Source organism: Bolinopsis microptera, chromosome 3, assembly GCF_026151205.1.
Source record: "Bolinopsis microptera isolate Bmic1 chromosome 3, MBARI_Bmic_1.0, whole genome shotgun sequence".
Lineage (NCBI taxonomy): Eukaryota > Metazoa > Ctenophora > Tentaculata > Lobata > Bolinopsidae > Bolinopsis > Bolinopsis microptera.
This window is the reverse complement of record NC_087074.1, coordinates 13,232,048-13,257,826: the sequence shown is the minus strand read 5'-3', so window position 1 is coordinate 13,257,826 and position 25,779 is coordinate 13,232,048. Positions and strand designations below refer to the sequence as shown.

The 25,779-nt window shown below is 39.1% G+C and overlaps 1 protein-coding gene across 7 annotated transcripts; it reads right to left on the bottom strand.

The window, feature by feature from the left end:
• Positions 1-4,332: 4,332 nt before the first annotated feature.
• On the bottom strand, positions 4,333-25,674 carry LOC134813613 (transient receptor potential cation channel subfamily A member 1-like). Of its 7 annotated transcripts, XM_063821481.1 has the most exons (25): positions 25,505-25,674; positions 25,228-25,317; positions 16,125-16,192; positions 14,769-14,863; positions 14,533-14,621; positions 14,176-14,300; positions 13,894-14,010; positions 13,337-13,631; positions 12,978-13,189; positions 12,755-12,836; positions 12,378-12,579; positions 11,920-12,223; positions 11,643-11,740; positions 11,344-11,476; positions 10,937-11,202; positions 10,567-10,732; positions 10,259-10,411; positions 9,506-10,051; positions 9,256-9,381; positions 8,948-9,121; positions 8,694-8,780; positions 8,404-8,571; positions 8,162-8,239; positions 7,860-7,981; positions 4,333-6,376 (listed from the first exon to the last, which is right to left on the bottom strand). In XM_063821481.1, the coding sequence occupies exons 2-25, from the start codon at positions 25,241-25,243 to the stop codon at positions 6,280-6,282; spliced, it is 3,819 nt and encodes a 1,272-aa protein (XP_063677551.1). In that variant the 5' UTR covers positions 25,244-25,317; positions 25,505-25,674; the 3' UTR covers positions 4,333-6,279. The 7 variants fall into 7 exon arrangements, with proteins under 7 accessions (XP_063677551.1, XP_063677549.1, XP_063677550.1 ...); XM_063821479.1 differs by lacking the exons at positions 25,228-25,317; positions 25,505-25,674 and adding an exon at positions 23,206-23,331; XM_063821480.1 differs by lacking the exons at positions 25,228-25,317; positions 25,505-25,674 and adding an exon at positions 19,689-19,794.
• Positions 25,675-25,779: the final 105 nt, after the last annotated feature.

Sequence of the window (25,779 nt, the reverse complement as noted above, 5' to 3'; positions counted from 1 at the left end):
GTCATTAAGTGGTAATGACGATGTCAAATAATTTTTTTATATAATGTAAACTAAAGTCTAAACAATTATCTTCAAGACCTGTGGTTCAAGATGGCTTTTTCTTTAAAGCTGTTGGATCCACTGTCTACGGACACTTGCATATAACCTATTATTGACTGCCAAAGCGTCATCTATAATAATCTATATGATATATTATCACCGTGCTGACAAGCACGACCGTTGCTCTTATACCAGGGGTGTAGGAAGAGGAGGGGGGGCAATCTTGGCAAGGGGTGGAAAGGGGCCAACATTCTTTGGCTCATTTGGTCAATCCGTCATTGCATTATCCAAATTGCCTTACTGCTAAAGACAAAGTGTAGTACAAATTTACATTTCTCATTGCTAAAATGCCTTCCTTTAAGCAAATTGTCCAAAAACATTTGCAAATTCTCCCTCTTTGCACCCTTTTTGAGACCTATTACTGTGAGTGTAACTGTAAGTATATTTTCAAAATTTAAAGGACTTTATCCTTTGACCCCTAAATTGGCGCAGCAAAGCCAAAATCTTACTTGATTTATCATTTCACTTGCTATATTTCAATCCTGAAAAAAAACTTTCCATATTGTATTCAAAAATACAATATGGTTACCTGGGAACCCCAGGCTATTATATTTATGTTCATTCACTGAGCGCCGCCCAGTAAACAATATGGAAGCGTTTACGTATGACGTCAGCAGGGGGTAGGGGGTGGGGGGTTTGGAAATGCTGACGGGGGGTAGGAGGGTGGTCTGAGCCTTGCTGACGTCAGCAGAAATGTAACGTGAATTTTGGCAAACATTTTTGTTTCAAATCAATTTTATTAACAATAAAACTAATTTCCTTAGTATTAGTACTTCGGTGAGAACTGAACTCTGTGGACCAAGTGTTTAATTGTTTAAATCAGGCACATACTAATTTTCCCTGCCTACACTCGTCAGTATTTCTATACGAAAAACTTACTAATTGTACTAATCAACTCCCAAAGTCAAGGCGTACTCAAAACGTGAAAAATCGGAAATAAGTTCAAAGTTTAGTGATAAATTGGAAATGATATGGTTTATTAACATATAAGTATAGCTGTGGTCAGTTTACAACCGCCCTCATCAGATACAAATTTCAAGTGTGGCAGTGCAATTGTTTCCTATTCTAGCTCAAACTTGGCTCTCCTTCAAAGTTTTATCTATGTATGTTTTGTACCCGTAAACTCTTAATTACTCTCACGTCTTTGTTTTTCGGTGTCAGTCGATACTTTCCCTCATCGCATCATGACCTAATACCACCTAGTCATAGTGTATAGTACTATAATTAGTACTATTATAGGGTCACAGCTTTACTATAATTCAGAGAATTCTTTCTGTTGTCTGTTCGACCGCCCACGTGCAAATCAGACGAGAAATAGGAAATGGCGTAGTTACCATGGTAACGAGGATTGTTACACGCACGTGCACGTGCAAAGATTGTTAAAACGGCATTTTTTATCGTTTTTGTTGATATTACGTTGTGTTTAGTGCGAGCAACATTTTATCTTGATTCACGATGTCAATCCTTCGCATCTCGCCGATCTGCATCTGTGGTTGCGAGTATAAGAATTATTTGATGCGCGGCGCGACCCAGTAGTGCATCGCGCTACAACATTTTATCTGTATCTTCGGTTGTGTAGGATATTTTTTGACGCGATTTAAAGTTCCTAACAAAAAATGCTATTAGCTTCCTCCCTGTGACCACGGGTTTTCTAGTCTATATTATAATTCAAAGAATTATTTATGCTGTCTGTACTTGTCATACGTTGTATGACCCGCCGCGCACGAAGTGCGCGGCTCCCCCTGTAGCGACAGTGGGGGTCACCGACAGTGGGGGTCACCGCGTGATACAAGTCTGTACGACCGCCCACGTGCAGACAGCACAAATAATAATAATGAAGTTGCATAGTAACCATGGTAACGAGGGTTTTTACACGCACGTGCACGTGCAATGATTGTTTAACGTCATTTTGATCGTTTTTGTGGTAATTAGGTCGTGTTTAAATTGCTGACATTTAAATCGGCTATATCCTCGGTTGGGATGAATATTTCTGTATGTGATTTATTTCAAATAATACTATTAGCTTCCTCCCTGTTACCACGGGCTTTCTAGTCTATATTATAATTCAGATAATTATCTTTTTACAATTGTACACTGTATGTACAATGTACGACCGCCCACGTGCAAAGTAGGTAAAAAGCAAAAGGTTGCAAAGTAACCATGGTAACGAGGGTTGTTACACGCACGTGCACGTGCAAAGATTGTTAAAACGGCATTTTTATCGGTTTTGTTGATATTACGTTGTGTTTAGTGCGAGCAACATTTTAATCGGCTGTATCTTCGGTTGTGTAGGATATTTTTTGACGCGATTTAAACTTACTAACAACTTAACAAAAAATACTATTAGCTTCCTCCCTGTGACCACCGGTTTTCTAGTCTTAATTATAATTCAGAGAATTATCTTCGTTTGTACGACCGCCCACGTGCAAATAGATGAGAAATAGGTAGTTGCAAAGTAACCATAGTAACGGGGGTTATTTCACGCACGTGCACGTGCAATAATTGTTTTAACGTCATTTTTATCGGTTTTGTGGTAATTACGTTTTGTTCAGTGCGGCGAACTACATTTTAATGGGCTGTAATTATTCGGTTGTGACGGATATTTTTTGCTGCGATAAAAACTGACTTCCAAAGAATACTATTACCTTTCTCCATGTGATCACGGGCTTTCTACTTTATTAATACTAGTAGGAACCCATATAACCCTCAAGTGGTGTCAAGACTCAAGAGACTTAAATAATTATTACCTACCTTACTCGGGATTATTACGACGGGTTTATTAACGACCGGTGAAAATGTGGTTCGGGAAAAATATGGCGAAATTACCCTAAACCCGCCACTTTATCCCGGTCATAATAATCCCGAGTAAGGTATATTTAAATCGCGTTTTTGACACCACTTGGGGATCCAAATTTTGGGCACTGAAATTTTTATTTCATGGCCAATTTTTTATTTTTTCATGCTGATTTGAAAAGCATAAAAACATTTGAACCAGTCAAAAAAGTTTAAGTTGTATATCTTTTACGGTTTTTGCGGAAAGTCGCGTTAAAATTGATGCCGTGGTGTCAGTAAAATGGCACGGATCGCTATATATATATATATGGATCTTACTATATATAAAGCGAGACGATATATATATTTATATATATATTTATATTGTCTCGCTTTATATATAATAAGATTATGATTAACTGAATTAAGTTCCTCTGCCTGGAATCAGTTAATCGTAATACTTATAATATTGGAGGACTTCGCCGCTTCGACGCGCCGCGCGAACTAGCATTCTTGCTTCGCATTTGATACATGTTTCGGCGGCGCGCGCTTCGCGCGCGAAAAGTGGCATGCAACGTATGTCAACTTCGCATCGTCGATCGTTGCTCTGCTTCGCAGAGCAACGATCTCGATGGGTTGACATCGTCAACCAACTTATAATACTATTAATAAATATGACTTCCGCGTTGATAACAGTCAAATGCACAAGAAAAGTACATGCCATAGAAATTCTTTAAAACTTAAAAAGTGGCCTATATAATACTTACATTAACAAGTCTGAAGTGACAAACAGGTTGACTCTAAGTTACACATGTGTGGTTCTCAATGAGGAACCCCATGATTTATTCTTTGTTGCAAAGTGTTAGATACAAATACTACGGAATGAATCAATGAGTTTAAATGTACTTAGAACTGTTTGAAATTAAACAGTAGGCATTGTTCAGAGAAACATAACAAACTACGAATGCAGCTGTCAAGCTCACGTAAGAGAATAAACAGACAGCTTTTTATCGTGAGATTTGAAATGAAACTGTTATCTCATAGAATTCTCATTGTGCAATCATATGATCATGAGACTCTCCTACTCCTAGAGCAGTGACTTGTTAGATTGCAATCGTCGCGTTGAGATTTATCTACTCACCAAAGAAATTTGGTGTCTTATTACCAAAAATGTATACTATCTCGATTCTCAAAATGGAATCATATGATCATGTGACTCTCCGAAGATGAGCTGATTTCACGCCTAACAATTTTATAATCTTCTCCATCTAGATTATCAAAATTAAATCATTATACTTACTGCTCGAAATCTCAAAATTTGTTACTCTGCACTCATTTTTAAACAAAAATAGCATACATTCCAAAGATGAACCACATGATTAAGATTGATAGGAAATCTCCATTTCAGCGATTTTTCATCAAAAGATGACTTTGTTATAATATAATAATACACCTGTCCTTCCAAGAAATACCAAGAAATACCAAAAAACCAAGAAATACTGATACATAAAATTGCCATATGTTACTATTACTATAACTAATCATGTCTGACAGATTTTCAAAAATTAAATGAGTGGTTAATAATAAGTTTTAAAAACAGAATCAGCAAGAAATATACAAAATGGTTACGCATCATCGTAACTAACCTTTTAAATGTCCTTATCTTATCTATTGTCTTATGTTTTATTCAGCTATCTAGGCTCTTTTAAATTTAATTTTAAACTCGTTTGCATTACATCAAGTACTCAGTTGTCAGTACTCACTAATCAGTTGTCAGTACTCACTAATCAGTTGTCAGTACTCACTACTTAGTCCTAATGGAACCAATACTTCAATCCAGTCGGCAGTGCCTTGGTAACCAGTCTTTTCTGTATAGTACTATAAATCAAATAAAATCCCAATTGCTTTTAAATTATTTTTAAACAAAGAGTGTTTAGTTAGAGGGTGCTTCTTTACGCGATTTTGTGCTTTGATAAACTTACCTGGCCGGGGAGTGGGTACCCAGGCTAATAATGGTCGTAAACATTGAAGCTGCGGTGGAATGGCAGGCTGAGCGCCGCCCAGTAATTATAAACATATGAAATTGAAATACTAAATTTCAGTCGCAGGAGCTATCGCGGTAGTTTACCAATACCTAGCTGAGATAAAGTTCAGTGTGACTGGTTTCCCGCCTGTCTACCTTTCCTCGGCAGCAATCATCTTTGCTATGTGTCTCAACACATACGCTCTGGTAAAAGCTGTGTTAAGTGGTCCAAGCACCAAGCATCTGTGCTTCTACTTGCGGTGAGTTCTTTATTGGTGCTATTATTCTAGTTCTACCACCAGATATTTAAATTTTAATCTATGATGTTTTGTACACTAAGCATTTTAATAAATTCATTTACATTCTCTGTCTCGATCTCAGTAGACTTCAATTTTCAGAGTTTAATAAATCATAAATAACATGTATCAATCTTCTTTTCTTAAAATACACCACTCATTTTCCTAACTTCTCTGCAGCATCAAGAGGTTTACTAATCGTGACCGCCACGTGGTCCCTATCTTATTCTCACTTCGCCTGTCCGGACCAGGATTGTTTCATTAACACTGCAGCTCTATTTACAATACAGAGTGTCGTCGGTTTGTTGGCCTGCTTCGTTTACCTTAACCATAAAAGAGCCAGTAAGTTTCTTTCAAAATAGCTAAAATAGGCAGCTAAGTTGGTCACATGAGCTCTGTTGAATGCTTGAAGTTAAATAGGCACATGTTCAACCCAATTAACTTTTTTCCTGCACACAGAAGCAGGTGGTCTAATTCTCCTGATAGTTGGTGTAATTACCGGTGTGCTGTTCCAGCAAAACTACCTGATAGATGATCCCACATACAATTCCCTTTCTTTCCCTCTGGTACTGCTGCAATATCGCTACTGTTTTGGATGGTCTCCTTGTGCTGGCTCTGGATGGTTGGCAGACTCAAGACTGTCTTTTTGGGTATTAAACCAGGTAAATATTTATAATTTATAATTTAGGTTCTCAAAATGTGTCTAACAAATTACATTTGGGCAGAATTCTCACCTTAATTATTTGCAAAAATTAAAGGCAAACAAATGTTGATCCGTCGACTATTTATAAGAAGCTTGAAAAGAGCGCCGCGCACAGGGACTGGTGTGCCGGGTGTACCAGGTAACACTACACTTACAGTAACACTGTCACTAATATAACTAATATAATACCAGTAACAGTCCACGTGACGGTGAATTATCACCAGCATAACAGTCACGCCGTCCCGGATAAATGTTTTCATTTGTAGTTATCATCGTTGATGTTTAATGTGACACACGAGAATGGCTAGGACATAATATTATTATTAATAATTCTGCACCTTCATAATCATAATATTGCATTTCAACCAGATCGCAGAATTAGTTGGTTAATGGTGTGTTTGCGATTGTCTGTTCCACCTATCAAATACTTTGTGCTCTGCAACAAGAGTTTGAGCGGTTGTGTCCAGAGACTTGCTTGTCATCCTGAAACAATGAACACTTTATAAAAGTTAAGTATTAAATTGACATTGCACGCAAAAATAAAAAAGGGACATATACCACATAACACGAGGGCGGTGTTTAGGGGTCGTTCGAACATATTACGAAATCAGCCGATGGGGGGTTTCCAAATGCTTACGGTTGATTACAAGGGGGGGGGGGGGGGGGGGGGGGGGTTGGTCGTTAATTACGTAATCAACATTTTCTTTTTTACCCTCTAGCATAATAACAATTTGACAATATTTTAATTCAAATTCCATTCAATTTCACTCTAATACTAATAGTGATAAAATTTACTTTTAGAAATTGATCGAATATCCGGTTATAATAGTAAGTAAGTAGTTTAGAAGGTGCTTGGCCGGATATCATATTCATAACAATTATTTCGGCTCATCATGATAGCATGATCAGGGTAGCATGAATGATGAAACGTAGAGAAAAGTGTTTTTTAGGGAAAAAAGTCAAGGGGGGGGGGGGGGGGGGGGGGGGGTTGTCAGGCCATGATTACGTAATATTGCTGTCAGGAGGGGGGTTGGTTCTTACTTCTTGATGACGGTTGATTACGGAGGGGGAAGGGGGGTAAAAATTGCTAAAATATTGATTACGTAATTATATGTGAACGACCCCTTATAATTATATTACTGGGCTCACTGCTCAGCCTGCCAATTTCCGCCATATTGACATCTCCTCCGCTTCGATCGTTTATAATTATAAACACTAAGCCAGGTGGTTATGAACACTTAGCCGAGGGTCCCAAGTCACTAGTAATTTTGATCTCGATCTCATAACGAAAATTACGCTGCGAAATTTAAATTCACTACATAATTATAAAGCTAATCATGATCCAGCGGGAGAAAAACGTGCAGTGCCAAAATGCAAAAGATCCTACTCTGCCGCTTTGCACTGTTTGCGACAAATAATGTTAGTAACGTCATCGGGGGGGGGGGGGGGGGGGGGTCTGGAAAATGATGACGTCATCAGGGGGGGGGGTCTGGAAAATGCTGACGTCATCAGGGGGGGGGGGGGGGGGGGGTCGCTCAATGATGACAGTTATTGACAGGGGGAGGGGGGTAAATTGGCCAAAATATTGCTGACGTCATATCAACATAATATGTGAACGCTCCCTAACAGTAACAGATAAAAATAGTTAAAAATAAAATGCAATATTTCTTTTCAAATTTTTCAAACTTGCTAAATTGTGTCTAGCTAGGTGAATGTGAAAATGCTGAAAACTGTACATAACACTGAAATTACACAAATTAAAAATATAATAGGATTCACTAAAAATAAAAAATGGGAAAAACAAGTGGAATTTATCCCGAAATCGATTGAAAAATGCCCCATTTATTCATGCTGAACTGTCAAATCACACATACAGAAAAAGAAAAGATTTTTTCACAAAATCCAAAAGAACCTCACACTGACAAAGGTTATCAAATCACACAAAAACATCACCCAAAATATTTACGGTCTGGATCCGATCTCAGTGTAAAGGTCCTGGTCCACGTTTATATCGTCACTAGCAGTAGAGCTGGTTCCAGCTGAGAGCACGTGCAACATCCTGATTATGTGGCCGTTTTGCTGGGTTAGCTGAAAGGGGGAGGGTTTAGTTGCTTTCTTTTTGTTGTTTTATGCGCCCTCTCTGTGTTACACAAACTCTCGGTAGTCGTGGGTACAAACATTGCGTGAAGGAATGTTAATCTGGAAAAGTCCGCCTATTTTATCTTAACAATGAAATAACAAATTGTTATTTTTAGGAATGTTAATCACCTGATCAACTTGCACTCTCATCCTCCTAACACTCTTCTCAAGCGACTCCGTGGTGGACTTTAATTCGTCTACACCGGTCTGAAAGTAACATGATTGTAATTAGATGGGTTGGTATTTCAGTGAAACGGAAAAGGAAACAGCACGAATTTTTATTTTCCACAATAAATGATCGGACACTCATGATTCCAATAAATTTGGTTGGAAATTGATTAAGCAATTAAGCTTATAGGGAAGATAAATACCTTGTTTGGATGAAGAGCTTCGTTTATGGTTTCACCGTTAAAAGGTATATCTTTGATAGTGATTCCACAACATAGACCCCCGAGGAATTTCCGACCTTGATTAACAAAATATTTTGCTTTCTTTAGGTTAATCTTGCGGAGGTAGAACTGTGGGAGAAGGTTTTCTACCTGGGGAGAATGTTGGCGAGGTGAGTTATCGTCAAAATTTCAACACCAGAAAAAAATTAGTGTTCAAATCATGTAAACCCACAGAATAAGATTTTGAAATAAAGTTAATCGTCTAAACTAACCTGAAATATGAGCTCAATCTTCATGACACTTCTCTCCAAACCAGCTCTGTGCTGCACTTCTTTGATATCATCTACAGCTAAACCGACCTGGTTAGATGCAGGTAATTGAGCTCTCAGTAATTCTAATTGGATTTTCACTTACTTACTAACGTTGCTGTTAGCGATCCGCGCCTCGCAAATCTTGTTTCATGATGTAATTCAATAAAAGAATAATCCACTATTGGTAATTAAGAGATGACAGATTCAAAACTTACCAATAGGTTCATGAATACGATAGGGACGACAATGACGAAGCAAATAAAGAGAGCGTAGCTCGCTTCCGGGTAATAGAGGGGCACGTCAACATAGTAACCGTCATACTCCAGCTCTCCGGTCATCATAACAAATGTCTTCATTATTGAAGGCAGCACTTCGGTAAATGCGTCGAACTGTAAGGGAAGATAATTTTTTGACGATCACGAAATATTGCAAGCGGACCAAAAATTTTGATGCAAACCGTGAAAAAGTTTATAAAATAAGACCCAGGTTGATTACCAAGTAAGAAAATAAAACACCACTTTACCTTGTCCAGCACCATGTTGAAGGAGAGCGCGAAGGCGACAATAAATATGAGAAGAATTATCATGATTTGTAAGAATGTTAACAGAACAGTCACGAACATCACTATGTAGATTCCTATTTTAGGGAACTGAAACAAATACCTCGATCAGTATGTGAGTTTATGTTTAGAGTTTTGTGACAAATATTTAATAATTCGGGTAAAATTTAAACTGGTATAAAATCTAGATAAAATATGACATTATCATCCGTACCTTTCTGAGAAACATTATGAGATTCATCCATGCGATGAAAACGGAGAAAACACCAATTTGCCACTGAGCCTCACTTTCGATGATCCGCAGTCCAAATATCACTGTGTGACAGAAATAAAAGGAGGAAACGAACAGTATGATTTCGATAACATTCATGACAGAAAAGTATTTGATCTTCTGAACGATGAATTGAGCTAGTTCCAGAAGCAGACGAATAGCTGAGGTGCCCAGAACTATAAAACCAAATATCTGGATCAACCACTGCTTATGAAATTTTAAAGTCACACAGTTAATTTCTCCATTTGATTCTCTCTCCTTTTCAGAATCGTCGCAATCTAAAACATTTTTTAATTTGGTCATGTTATCAGGGTTAGCAGCATTATAGGGTGGTTTCTGGTTCAAGGCAAAGATGGTGAGAGAAGCGAGGTAGATGAGGTAAACAGTGAGGTTGAAGTAGTAGAACCATTTCCCGTAGCACTCCCATTTGTTATAGATCAGAGACTGAACCAGCGGATGGTCAAGAAGTTCAATCCGTTTAGCTTTCACCTGAAGGAAGAGACTTAAATATACCGTTAAATATTAGTTGTACGTGTCTCGATTCTGTGAGGGAATAGAATAAAAGGAGTGAAAACATTTAGAGCCATTATGTACTTGCGCTTATATTTAAAATAAAACGGAGTCCATTAAAAAAGCTTATAAACAATCGGTAGAACTCAATTGAAGGTAGGTTAGCTTGCAGTATTATTGACCCACCATGACTTGTAGAGGATGAGGCTTCATCTGGTCGTGAGTGATGTGCTGGTCTGGAAGAATAGTCGTATCTGACATAAGACTCTTGCTGTCCTCAAATTCTGCGGATTCATCGTCCTCTTCTATTTCATCTAAGTATCTGTAATCAAACTCCACCTGGAGAATATCAATTGCTAACAAGTCTTTTGAACAGATTTTTTAAAGACAGCTCTTCAAGATATTTTCTCAAGAGTACGCGCACAACATCAGAACTATATCATATCCACGAAACACACGATTAACTTAGGTAAGATAAGATGATAAGATTTAACCTGGTACTCTTTGTGATCATTAGTCATGTGCTCAGGATTACAACTGTCATCAGTACACTTGTTGAACACTTGCATTGCCACGTCAGGCATCATCCGGATCAGCTTCTTCATGGGGGTGTCACCGTTTGGGTGTCGGTTATCCATCGACGCGAACCATTTCTTGTGCCTGGTTCAGACAATGTGAGGGTATGTTCCGATTTCCCAAGTAAGTGTGACTGATATTTCAGCAACTACGCTAATTTTATAGTTTAATCATCACTGCTAAATAAGCGCCTACAGTACAATAAGTAGTACAGTAAAACCCCGATTTTCCTTTCCCAAAATTCCGCTGTAAATCGGGGTTTTACTATACAGAAACCAGTTCTCTTACTCGATAATAGTCTCCGCAACCTCCTTCTTGGTATGCATGGTCGCCAACTCCAGAGCGTTGTTCCCATCAACATCAGTGAGTCTGATGTTAGCTTCGTTATCAAGAAGAAACTCTACCGTGTCCACGTGACCGTTCTTTGCAGCTAGATGAAGAGGGGTGGTTTTTGCTTTGTCGATGGGGTCAACTTCACCTCCTGCGTCAAGGAGAGCAGCAAGGGTCTTTGTCATGCCACACGCTGCTGCACAATCCATTGGAGTCCAGCCAAACTGCAAAAATGCAGTCACATTAGAAGAAGAACTAAATTGAATCGTTTGTATGGGCGGAAATTTCTGAAACTCAATATTTGGGATATTTGTAGCCTAACACATTTGAAAAATGAAGAAACGTCAAATTGAGTCGGGTTGTACCTGATTTTTGGCGTCTACATCAGCGGCTTCCTCAGTAAGAAAGATGACAGTTTTAACGTGTCCAGCTTGAGCAGCGTAATGGAGAGGGGTGTTTGCAATCTCGTCCTCGTCGTTCACAATTGCTGGATCCCACCTGTCGGTTTCAACTTATTCTAATGATTAGTACATAATCTACATAATATGCTACATAATATGCTGGGGTTCAAAAAAAGTAAAGATTTAAAATTACCAGACTTTTGGCTTGAAATATCGGCTTACAAGAGTATTTTGAAAATAACTTCAAAATTGAGATAACATACTTGACAAGCTCCTTGACGCACTGGATTCGTCCGTGTAGTGCAGCAAGGTGGAGCGGACACATGTCATCTTCATTCTGGGCATCACTACAGAAGCCGAACTGGTGGTAAAAGGAGTTAACAGAGTTTATTAAGAATATAACAAACAGGTATTTAGAAAATATACATCCTGATTGATAGCAGACTTCGTAGATTGTATCGAGAACTTAATCGTAAAAAATATCAAACCTGTCCAAGATTTTAACACGTTAATAGAAAGACCAGTTGGATGGTAACTAACCTCAAGAAGGACTCTGACACAAGAGAGGAAGCCAAGTTGAGAAGCTAAATGTAGCGGGGTGTTCTGGAACTTGTCAATCTCGTTCCCCAGGTTCTGTTTCCCTCTTCTGCCCAACAATAACTTCAGTACCTTAGGTCTACTCTCCTCCACCGCGTGGAATATTGCTGTTTTATCTCGTTTATCTTGCGCGTAGACATCAGCTCCTGATTCCAGAAGTATCTTCACTGCTGCCATCTGTCCCCAACCAGCTGCCGTGATCAGAGGGGTTGATCCGTCTTTATCAAGTGCTTCTAGATTTGCTCCCCTGATTAAAATGCGTTAAAGCTAGTGTACAATTCACAATTTTATAGTTGATGAAGATTGAAGAGCTATGATAAAGTATAAACATGGTCATAATATCACACCTATGTAAAAATAAAATACCGAGATAAGTCCACACCCTGAGTTAAAGTATTAACCTCTCAATAAGAAGGTGCATCATTTTCTCTCTGTCCATCCTAGCAGCACTGTGAAGTGGGGTCATTCTCTCCAGGTTCTTTGCGTCCAGGTCGATATTGGACTGTTTACTCGCCAGTTTTCTGGCTATCTCTACAAAACCGTGGTTAGCTGCCAGGTGGAGAGGTGTATCCAGGTTCTTCCTTTTTAGCGTTACATCAGCTCCTGTAAATGTTAAGACTGGCCATTACTGGCAGGTTGGAAAATGTGCGCTTTTCCCGGGGTTTCTACGGGGTTCAACAGGTGAACAGTACCAAATACCAATGTACAGTTGTTTCACAACATTTTCATAACGTTGAAAAACTAAAACGTAAAAGTTAGTCGACTGAAAATAGCGTACCGTAATCAACAAGGAAGTTAACGACATCTTCAGCTCCGACTTCTACAGCAAAGTGAAGTGGTGTCATCGACTCATCGTTAGTCTGAATAAACGACAAACTGTTACCTCGTTGCCACCAAGACATCACCACCCTAACGATCAAGATGAACGAAGGTCTCAGCATTTACACAAAACAATTAATTACTTTCTCAGACGTGCACAAAACCTATAAAAAATAGCAAACCTTGTTCACTAAGTCCTTCACTCCCTCGGCCTCCAACCTCTCACACAACATCTTGAGGATCTCCAAGTTGCTCTCCGTACAGGCACTGTGTAGCGCGCTCAGCTGGTTGAAATTCTCACAATTAGCTTTAGCTCCAACACTGAGAAGTTTTCTTACACACGGCATAGAATTAGCTCGGACTGCTAGCTGGAGAGGGGTCTCTCCTTGCTTATCTGGGAATGCAGGAAATTAGAATGTGTTGGGGAAATCTAATAACGCTGACTGTCAACCTGAATTCATTGGTATATCTGAACTTTGTAGTACGTTTATCGGCTTAATCTACCCAGAATGTTCACCATGGGCGACTAATCAACACATACCTTGACACTCGATGATGATGCTAGGATGCTTTAACAACTCAACTACAGCAGCGTAGTTGCCTCTGTCTGCTGCACAATGCAGGGCGGTAAGACCGTACTTATCCTTAGCGTTAACATTAGCTCCCTGATCCAGCAGAAACTGTATAGGAGGGGATCCAAAGTCTTCTGCTAGTATCTCGCTGAGAAGTCGAGTTGCTTGCGTGTCCTCGGTTGCTAGTTCTTCGTCTTCTTCTACTTCTTCTACATCTTTTTCATCATCGATTTCATCTTCTTCACCTTCGCCTTCTTCCTCTTCCTATAGGAGGAGAGTGATAAGTCAGAAAGAGAGCACTTTCGTATTAATACTGTTGATAAAATGCCGCCACGACCCACAAAGAACATTTTTTTCGACAGAATCTTAGAATAACATAGTCAGCCTTGCAGTACCAAGCAGGCACACTGTACTGAAGCAGGCACACTGTACTGAAGCAGGCACACTGTACTCAAGCAGGCACACTGTACTCAAGCATCGGGTATTAGCACGAATAGCGGAAATCAGCTCTGAGCGACAATCTTACATCAAAAGTAAGGGTGGCTGCTAAAAGTCCGTCACTTAGCGACGTTGTCTTTTTTGGCTTGCCCTTAAAAACATTCTGAACCTTCTTGTTAATAGAGCATTTTATCACATCTATCTTCTGGAAACGGAGTAAAATTGTAACTAAAAACGCCAATTAGCAAAACCGAATTACGAGAGAAGATAGTGTTGAAGAGATAGAATGTATTGGTAACTCTTTAGTTTGCAAGCCTCACTGGGCCACACTATTCATTTACCAGCACGTGGGTAGCGAGATAGAACGTACCTTGGTGGGAGGAAGCGGGACAATCTCCTCAGTCAAACCAGTCTCCATCTCAGCGGTACCTTTAGGAGTGTACCGTGCAGCGTAGTGAAGGGGTGTTAGATCGTCCTGGGCAGGGTTGTTCACATCTGGGAGAGAATTAGAGGTTAGTGGGTTTAAACTTATTATCTCTTAGTACCAGACTTCCTGCTCTACTATACGACACACTTCTGCACTCTTTCTAGGCAATCCTGATTAACCAAAATAACGAATAACGATGCAATCGAAACGTGCATAAATCCAAATCTCTGGAAAAATGATCATCATTCGCAATTTTCACGTTTCTTCAAAAGAAGGTTTACAACAATTTGAAATACTGACTAGCGTTGAAGTCGACGAGAAGCTGCATGACCGCCTGGTGGTTGTATCTAGCAGCATAGTGAAGGGCTCCTACCTCATCACTATCCAACCTGAAGAGCTGTGTTATAATCTCACTCCTTCTTTCGATTACACACCAATCAGACAATATGTTCTTAACAATTGCTGAAGCGTTTTCGTTTTCGCAGAATTTTTATTTCACTTACTTCAATATGATTTGCTTACAGTTACTACTATACCTGTCTATGGGTGGTATAGCACCCCTGTGCCGCTTGTTGTAGTATGCGCTCTTCAGGTACAACTTAACTGCATCCACCCTCCCTTCGCGCGCTGCCTGCAAGTCAGCGAGTTTAGATACACATTTTAAAATGATCTTTACTTTTATTATCCTCAGATTCTAGATCAAGGAAGTGTGAAAAGTATGAAACTTACGGAAACAGATCAATGTGAAACATCTATCATACAGAATACAGAATACAGAGGCTTGTAAAGACGTACAGTTACAAGAAAGTGAACGTATGTGGAGTCATTAAGAGTCTGTCTGCTTCCCAGCAAGTCCAGATCACTCATTTCAGAGAATATAGAGTGAGTAGTCAGACCAGAGTGATGAACCAAACCAGGCGCCCGGCCAGTTAGAGCAATCCGCTCCGCGTCTCCGCCACCGAGTTTTCGGAGGGGAGCCCGGGCGGGTTTACGATTTTAGGATATCGGGGGTACGGCATGGTGAGTCTTATGTCCTCCGCAACGATTGTCAGATTCTACAATCCTTAGCAAAACTACAAAACTATACACATGAGTACAAATGGTCTTGACTGCAAGTTCAAAATATGAAACATCAATAGCAAAGATCATGGTGATAAGTTCGGGGTTACAAAAGTGGACTGGTTTACTTTTTACAATCTTACAAACAGAAATAATACAGTTTTATCAAGCTCCAGTAAGAAATATCGTTAACTAATAACTACAGCAGACGACACGCTTGAACAGTTAATATTACGGAATAAGTGTAGTCCTGGACTTTAACAAAGGTGATAGGTGTGTAAAAGTGTAAAAGGATAACAGTTATGGAACGAACCATATTGAATTTTGAACAAAGTTGGAAGATAAAGTTAGTGCATGCTAAATATGCGATATGTGCAGTAAATGTCTAGCAGATTGAGACTGAGAACAACACAGTGTGGATAGTTGACAGAAGAACAAGCAGTGTGATCCAAATCTATACAAGTTGAATTTTAAGTGACGAGAAACTAGTAAGCATTACACAGATTTTTAACAGTTAAAATCTGTCGTAATGCTTACTAGTTTTACAACAAAAGAGCTTCCAAGATTCTCATTAGTAGCTACGATTGACTTTAATCCTTATCTATTGTACCGGTTACAAGCTTTTTGAGGCTGGATTGAGGCAATAAGCAATTTGGCTTAGGGAGGATTGTGGGGACTTCCAATCGCTTAATTTTAAATTATCACAAGCTTCAAAGTTCAAAGTCATGGCTTTATAGTTCGAGATTCTATGTAAGAACAAGAATTATAACTTTAAAACTTCATATTATACATAGCAGTGAGTTACTTCTAAAATGTAACGAAAATAAACCAACCTGATGAAGTGTAAGACCTCCCAACTCATTTTCTAACTTCTTTAGGGAGAACTGATTCGAACTAACCACTGAAAATGTGTTATTGTTAAATTGAGAAATACAAATTAGATAGCTTCGTGTAACTTCAAACTTTTCATATAAGTAGCATATTTTTTAATTAATTAGAGATAGTTGTGATCTAGCCAAAAATATCAAGAATGTTATCAGGTATGGGCAGGTCCCCTCAAGGTCCTATCACGAGTATATTGAACAATATTGTGCTGTATAGGGGGGGGGGGGGGGGTTCACCCTGATTTTTTTGTAAAACTTGGTTTCGAGATAGCAGTTGACCAACAAACTAGGACCGGTGACCGAACTTTTGAGGGGGTCCCCGACCCCAACCGCCAAACGGTGCCCGCGGGGCAGCCACGCCCATATTTGGTTCAAATTAGGCCCAATTTAGCCAAATACCCTGGACATGCCCAAAACCCAGATTTTATGTGCTCTTCTTGTAGCTAGTGGTCCCCTGAACAAGTATATGAATTTTCATCAAGATTGGGCAAAATATGACTGAGTTATGAGCCAAAAACCATATGACCATATTTGGGCATACGCACCAAATTTGATCGATTTTGGCCCATAAATTGGTCAAATATCAATATTTTTGAATGAAAACAACTTTATATGAAAGGTAAGCTTATACTACACATTCTCTATGATTATCAGCTCAGTATCTACCTAACTGTGGATTCTGTGTTCAAATAATCACAAGAAATGAACTAAATCGTTCATATCTCAGTTCGCGATATTTGCAAAACTGATTTCGCTCAAAACAATAGAACTCAATAGGGTTTCAATATTTTTACATGAAATTTTCAGAATCAACGTAGAATCGCATTTCTACCTTATCTCTTGTATTGAAATTTTGAGTTAGGCCTTTAAAAAAATTTGGCGGCCAAATTCTGAAAAATGCCTGGCAAATTTTGGAATTTGGCCGCCAAATTTTTTTAAAGGCCTAACTCAAAATTTCAATACAAGAGATAAGGTAGAAATGCGCGTGCGATTCTACGTTGATTCTGAAAATTTCATGTAAAAATATTGAAACCCTATTGAGTTCTATTGTTTTGAGCGAAATCAGTTTTGCAAATATCGCGAACTGAGATATGGACGATTTTGTTCATTTTTTGTGATTATTTGAACACAGAATCCACAGTTAGGTAGATACTGAGCTGATAATCATAGAGAATGTGTAGTATAAGCTTACCTTTCATATAAAGTTGTTTTCATTCAAAAATATTGATATTTGACCAATTTATGGGCCAAAATCGATCAAATTTGGTGCGTATGCCCAAATATGGTCATATGGTTTTTGGCTCATAACTCAGTCATTTTTTGCCCAATCTTGATGAAAATTCATATACTTGTTCAGGGGACCACTAGCTACAAGAAGAGCACATAAAATCTGGGTTTTGGGCATGTTCAGGGTATTTGGCTAAATTGGGCCTAATTTGAACCAAATATGGGCGTGGCTGCCCCGCGGGCACCGTTTGGCGGTTGGGGTCGGGGACCCCCTCAAAAGTTTGGTCACCGGTCCTAGTTTGTTGGTCAACTGCTATCTCGAAACCAAGTTTTACAAAAAAATTAGGGTGAACCCCCCCCCCCCCCCCCCCCCCCCCCCCCCCCCTTAAGAGATAATGCCAACAAGTATAGGAAAAAAACATGTATACTATCCGTTTAATGTTGAGGGCCTTAAATATTCCATTTTCAGAGGAAAAAGTTAGGGCTGGGGAAACAAAAACCGATAAGCTAAAGGCCGGAAAATGTTGTGCTGCCCAAAACTAATCCTATCTCTTCATTTGGTCCAGGATCGGTTAGTTGCAATAATTCAACATTAGGCAGATCTCTTGAATGAAGAACCAGTTTGAATGAGGAATGGTCTTGAAGTAAACAGTAACTAACACCACTTTTGCACTCGTTAGTCCAACTAGAGGACGGTGCAAACTAGGAAATATTAAAAGACAGTACTCAGTTCATGATAAGTCTTAGATTAATCATAATGATCCCAAATGCGTTCATCACGTGACTCACCGACATCCCAAGAATCTCCACCGGCAAGCATATCAATTCACAAGGATATGGCTTTATTGATATACTGATATAGCAGAGGTAAAATTAGAGCAAGTTGAAAATTCAGCAACCTTGATGGGTGCTGTGACCTATCCGACTTTCCAGTCCACTGAGCTATGGCCGAGTGAAAGAATGTCACAAACTATTCTTCAGAAAACACAAAACACTGGCAGACTTACAACCAGAATTGTGTTGCCAGGGGTTCCTCGATTTAATAGCACGATTGCGTTTATATTTAAGCATCCCTGAATGGAGCCAAGCATTCACTCACGTACAAGCAAAAAAAAATGCCAATGACTCGCAATGTGGATAAGGTTAAATTAACTGCACTATCGTCTACTTTGCCTGATACTACAATAGTCGGGGAAGCATCCAGTATTTGAAGACAATAATTAACCTTACAATGGATCCATTGTTAGATTAATTATTGAGGTGAAATTCAAAAAGGGTTGAATGATTGCAAAATTACTGAATACGTGTGAAAATTTGGGCGTACAATAGCTCGTCCACAACAGTACAGTGGTAATCCACAGAGTGACAGAGCTAAGACAGAACTGCGACAGAAGTCAGAACTGCGACAGAATGTTGAACTTGTTTATTTTTTATATTTATGAACCATTGTTCAGTACTGTCACAGGACCTGCCACAGTACTGAAACAGTACAGTCAAAGGACTGTCGCACTGTTGCAGTACTGTCACAGGACTGTTAAGGGCCATCTACTTAGGACGTCCGCCAAAATCGCAGATTTTCAGACAAACCCCTCCCCCTGACCGGGTGTGTCCGAATTTTCAAAACCACCCCCCCCCCCCTCCCCCGGACGTCCGGATTTCCAGCTACTTTTAAGAGTACAAATAAAACCAACTCAAATTCATTGTTAATCAAATTCAAAGAGTTGAAATAAAATTCAAAGAGTTGAAATAAATGGGACTTTTTCGTTAATTCTGCCAACGTCTGGATTTTCAGAAACCACCCCCTCCCCCTGTCCGGATTTGTCCGAAATTTCAAAACCACCCCCCTCCCTATTTGCCGGACGTCCTAAGTAGATGGCCCCTTACAGGACTGCGAAAATATCCAGTTTCTTAGTGTAGACCAGTAATAAATGTCGCAGTTCTGTTGTCGACTAACTATTGTACGCCCGATACATTTATCACTAGTCTACACTAAGAAACTGGATTTCTAGCATTCCAGACGACTTACTTCAAAATCTATTCAAAAGCATTTTCTGGGTATACTTCAAAGTCAACTCAGATTGAAGCGAATGGCATAATAGATTACAATAAAGAAGGTACCGCTCAAAGTCCGAGATGTATGGACCATCTGACACGATTCACAAACGTATGTCGTATACACAGAAAAGATATTGATTAATCCGAATAAGGCCCGAACTTTGTAATCAAAACAATTTTTAAAATATTTGATAATACATAGCTTCTGTATACAATGTGTACTAATCTTACCTGCAGAGTTTTTGTAAATCATCCCGGGTTATAAATCACGTTCATTTCCTTGATCCAACTTAAAGTAAAATACAACAAAACGCTCTTATTCACTACTACACGTTACAACATGCTGTACAGTGCAAGCAACTGAAGCTCGCAGCGCAGTTAGAGTTAATATTACCAGGAACTCAATGCTTGGTATCCAAGGCAATAATCCTAAACCATACTAATGAGTTAACGTTACACTCCACACTTGCATTAATACATGCATGAACTGTCAGGTGTCTAGCTATTACGCTATTGTGAGGGAGAGAGCTGAGAGGGGGGAGAGGGAGAGAGAGAGAGAGAGAGAGAGAGAGAGAGAGAGAGAGAGAGAGAGAGAGAGAGAGAGAGAGAGAGAGAGAGAGAGAGAGAGAGAGAGAGAGAGAGAGAGAGAGAGAGAGAGAGAGAGAGAGAGAGAGAGAGAGAGAGAGAGAGAGAGAGAGAGAGAGAGAGAGAGAGAGAGAGAGAGAGAGAGAGAGAGAGAGAGAGAGAGAGAGAGAGAGAGAGAGAGAGAGAGAGAGAGAGAGAGAGAGAGGGAGAGAGAGAGAGATCATGATGTCATATATGTAGTTAAATAAGCATATAAAATATGCAACTATCAGCTTCTCTCTTTATTTATAGTGGGTCATAAAAACTTTGTAGTCTCTGATAGTGATATACAGCGATAGCCCGATTATTTGGAGTGAAGTTTTAACCAGCTTAGTTAGAAAATGTTGACATACATTTGTCCTTAAAAGTTGCTCCGTATCCCCCATCTGCAGCTTCTCTGTTCTCCAGAACCCGGAACCTGATTTGTTCTGCTCCATTGGGGTCTTCTTGCATGTTTCATCCAAATCAGGCGGCTTGATTTAACAACTGCACGTCCTCTCCCTTTTCTTTAGTACGAAATAGAATGTACAGCAAAACCGCTGGTAAAGAAGGTTGTAAAGTACAAACGGCGAAACGAATAATAAGAAGTAAATGAGAGAGATGAACCGTAGATAATTGCAAACTAGATCACGACTAGCCAATCCATGTGTGTCTCATGCTGTATTGAGAGTGGACTGTTAACAGTAATCTGATATACTCATGTTCGAGCCTGGAGCACACCTGTTATACGATAAAACAGACTCTCATGATCTGATTAATGGTATAATTTTGATGGAATTTGACGCTAGTTTCATAAACACTGGAGTGAAATGGAATACAATTTTCACTGCACAAATCAGCACTATGTAAAGGAGGTTTTAACAAGATTGACAAATGAAACATGGTGGAACTATGCTAGGGTACTACAAACTCCCTCTGGCAGTTTCAAGCTTGTCGCCCTCATTGCATCTAGAACGCTCAAATTATTTGTTATTTAAGCACTGGTGTTATGAGCAAGTTACACAAGAGTTACAGGTACATCGGAACATGCAGAATATAGAGAGAGGGGGAGTAGTCGTTAGCATTTAGAAGTGTCGACCGTGTTCCACATTGATACGTATTATACGAGATACGAGAGCGTCTTCGGTACTACATGTAATATTTTGGACAAAAATTACCGAACAATTTGGTAAATCAGTTGACAAATTACAGTACAGTGTACATTTTAACAAATGTCGACGAGCAGTACAATACATATCAACATATCAACATAATATCAACATATCAACATACCAGACTGGGTAAAATCAGATGCTTGAAGTAAGCTAACGTCAGACACCTTGTTGCCCCTCAGGAAATCAGGAACATTATTGAGTTCCACCTCATCAATCTGCGGTAAATCACCCAACATATCGTTCATTTTGTGAAGTCAGGGAGGCGAGGGGATTCCGCGAGCTGTGATTTGGACGAAAAGCAGTCACGGAAGAAGCGAGGACAGAATATTATATGAAATCTCAAAAATATCCGAAAAACACCGAAAACGCATACAGGCTGTGTTAACAGTCTAGCTAATTGGAGGTATAGTAGGGTGTATAGTAGGAATACAAAGAGAGGAACTAGATGCTGATGATTAGAAAAGCCGGTGTTACGAAGCGAACATGAGTTTTAAGTATCATGTATCAGGCGGCAGATCATTCCAAATTCGGTTACATGTATTGAGTTGCTAGGGTAACCACTAAACACTGACAAGTAACCAGTCGCTATGGTGACCAGTTAACAACTCACCATTATATCTATTAGAAGGGATCCAGCCTCCAGGGGATTGTTAGCCATTGGAGCAGTTAAGAAAGGTAACTACGATTATTAAATAGCTGATACTCCAACATTAGAACAAAAGTGTACAACAGGTCTGCTTCTTATGATCATTATCAAGCAATCGAATCTTTTGTAAATGTAGGAGGAATGAGCGTTGTAGAATTTTATCGTTCATAGTATAGTATAGTGAGGGTTATCGGACTGATAATCGGACTGATAATCGGACTGATAATCGGACTGAATCCACGTGAAACTTAAGGCCGTGGCTAAGTGCACAAACTCGACTGTCACGAAATATAATAAAGTTCCAGTTGGTACTTTAAATAATGTGATTCAAATTCGGAAAATATTCTTAGGAATGAAAAAAAATCTGTGTCCAAATTTTAGCTTGCAGTAGTGAATCGTGATGGGACCGATATCGGCAGTGCTTCAAATCTACGTTCCTATTTTAAGGATTTTAAATATTTTTAAAGAATTTTTAAATGTGGTGATTTATTGATTGGAAAAAGTTAAAGTGGCTGCAGAGTGAACAACAGCAGGGGTCTGGAGAAGATGCCCACGAGATTTTAAATCGTTAAATTGAAAAATTTTTCATATAATATAATACATGGAATGAAATAAGAAATGGTGGCCGGAGGAAGAGGGGGATATGGACCTCTTAGTGTTGCAAATGCCGAGAGATGGGTGACTTGTGGGACAGCGAGGTTTTACTTTTATTTTTCAGAAAAATGACATCGTTTAGTTCCGGATAATGTGAACCAATCAGAGGTTTGTGAAATGTGTGTAAAAACAAAAATGTGCTTAATACTTACTCCGATTGGGATAGGTAGCCTGCTTTTTATGTTTATGGTATCTAAACATCGCAAAGTCCTCTATTTCTAACCAATCATATATCACAGTATATGACAGTCGGCAGTTTTTAGTTATTACACAAAGCAGAATAACTCGTCAAATTCACAGACAGAAAGAATTTAATAACTTAGTCGAGTTATTCATGCTGCGGCGTATCAAGAACATAAAATTGGATAATTACACGATTTACCATCGAAAATGACTTAATGACCAGCTCATGCTATAAATTACTCGAAACCCGGTGTTTCAGTGATTAATGATCATTGCCACTAAAAATGTATACTCAGAAATGTTCCGTGGGACAATCAGTTTCCCAAATTTTTATTTGCCGTAGTGATGGGACCGATGTCGGCAGTGCCACAAATCTTTGTTCCTATTTGAAGATTTAAAGAATCCGCGGGATTTGGATCAATTCAAAAGCATGCTCATGTACCATGAAAACGTGCACCAATAAATATTTAAAAAGTGCATTACTTACTCCGTTTAACATGAGTAGGCGTTTTAGGTGGTTTAGGAGGTCTAAACATCGCAAAGCCCGTCTATTTCTAACCATTCAAATATGACAAGCTAACGGCAAACTTTTGTCATTACACAAAACAGAAATATCTCGTCAAAATCCGCAGACAGAAAAATTAATAAGCAAATTCGATTACGACAAACTTCCGACTTACTCCGCCAGTTCATGACAGCGTATCAAACACACATATAACTGGACAATTATACGATTTACCATCGAATATGGCTTAAATGCCCCAACGACAACCTAATTATTTTAATTAATGACTCACAGCGATGCTGGCGCGGCTCCCCAGGTATGATGGTACTCCTCCCAAACATTCCAGCCGATCAACTGAAAACTCTACTTTCCTTCCCCTGTATCAAGGCCAAGGGACTGACTACTCAAACATAGCATCGAGTATGGTGCAGCAAATACAGCTGTTAGTGTTTGTTACAGATACGCCTTTTTAAAGGATAGATTGGTATTATACTTATTTTTATGATAGAAACTTATGAAAATATTTTCTAAGTTTCAGTCGAAACTGTCAGATTGCACCAGATTGAGGCATAAAAGAACCCAATTTGGCGGTTTCATTGAGTCAGATTGGTTATATCTGGGTTATATCTGGGCTTCAATCCCCTTTCTTCTTCAAACCTATTTGAAATGAAACTAAATTTCGTGAGCAGAGTTCAGTAAGGTTCAGTAAGTATTGAATTAAATTATCAAGGTAATATGTACATGATAACGCAAGAAAAGCCGAATAACCAGTAACTGGTAACAATGAGCTTGTACCAAACAGGAAATTAAACCAGTGAGTTCAATCGAAGCGGTCCAGTGATCCAGTCAGCGCCAGTAATTTATGTCAAATACATAACTACTAACTACTATTGAGCAGTTGATACACAATTCGTATTTTCGAACAGAGTATAAAAATGTGTTAGGCATTTGCATAGCCTGGGCAGTTCATGTTAACAGTTTAAGAAGTGTGACTAAATGTACATAATATTTAACTGTGTATCACGAATTCCATTTGACCAAATAGTTTGTAGACAAAGAGGGCTAATCTGTCCAAAAGTATAACCATTAACCACACTTATATTATTATATCACAATAGCAGGTATTATTATGATTAATCTTATAGCAAGCAAACGAAACGGAGAATTTCTTATTCTCCGTAAATACTTTACGTCAAACTATTTTTGACGGTTCAAAAAACTATCACTCCAGCATTAGTATGCTGTTAGACTGAACAAATTCTTTCACTTAGTGACTTAGTTGCGACAAAATATAGCTCGAACACTACTTTACTGTTTACAACAACATACATTTACGTAAGTGAAAAACAGCTGAAGACTGTGAATGCTGAGATTTCTGACGGAGCCAAATGGTCAGGTGTCAGTAAAATCCTATTGTCACCTCAAAACCAAGGTATAACGTTCCACTCTCAAGAGTAGCGCTATTGTGATTTGTGGTACCAGTACTAATTTAAGCAGATGATAGGATATTATTCACGAATAAAGTATATTAATACTCATTATCATGGAAAATCCATCGCATAATTCGTCTAAGTGATAGTCGAAAAGGCCAGGACTGATTAAAAATACAGGGTACAATTATAGCAGCAATCAGCTAATAATATGCGGCTAAGGCAAGCTTATCTAGGCTATTAAAATGTTCATTGTTCAGAGCAATTTCGTAAGTTATGGTAGAGTGAGGACCACAATTTTGTGAAAATCAGCACAATTTTCAAGCAGTACCCCCAAACGAGAGCACGGATCGTGATCGGATAGTTTTAACGTGAACCCAACAGAGATTGCTTTCTGGTAGTTTTAAGTTGGCTGAGCAGTCCACAATTTGGAATTCAAAAGTTTAATTTTTTAAATCATAAAACGATATCGACCAGCACCGCCCCTTTCTGGAGCGGCTACGAGAACATAACTTCAAAAAAAGCTTCTGTGATAAAGCACATTATATTTAAACTTAAGCTTTAAAGTACAAACCTGGTACTGGTATCATACGCTCTTTGAACCGACTTTTAACTCTTTGGATACAAGGAAAGGTCGGTCTGGGTTTTGTGCCACTGGCCACCACTGCTGGGAAATTCTGTGTCACATTTGGAGCACTCAAACCATCCCAACTGACTTGTGAAGTTGTGATTTTTATAGACAAAGGTTGAGTAATGAGTGAGGGGTATGGTGGTGTTGAGTGGTGTGGTTTAGCGTGGTGTGGTGTTGAGAGTGGTGGCTTGTAATGATGGAACTGTTTAGGTTGAGGTACCTCTGGTAAAGCGGATAGCCTTAGGGTAGTATCTGAGTATTGTAAGTCCGGTAGATCAGCGTGTTGAAGAGTTTGAAGGGAGGGCAGGGGTTCGTCAGGTCCGTCCAGTTCAGCGGAGTTATCCAACTGTTCCCCCGATTCTTCCACTTTAATACGGCGCACCATTCTCTAGTACAGGCTGAACTTGATTAGATGTATGTATATTGTATACTTGTATATTGTATACTTACAACATAATGTACAGTTGCAGTTTCATTAGACTCTGCAGCTATCAA

Bases quoted from the DNA above. Each gene is read 5' to 3' on its own strand.
- LOC134813613 (XM_063821479.1), bottom strand. From the start codon at position 23,254: ATGTTTAGACCTCCTAAACCACCTAAAACGCCTACTCATGTTAAACGG. The intron at 11,741-11,919 runs GTTAGTTACCAT...TTTTACCACCAG, and splicing joins GTGTCAGAGTCCTTCTTGAG to TTCGGCTTCTGTAGTGATGC. The intron at 7,982-8,161 runs GTGATTAACATT...TCCCCCTTTCAG, and splicing joins TGAGAGTGCAAGTTGATCAG to CTAACCCAGCAAAACGGCCA.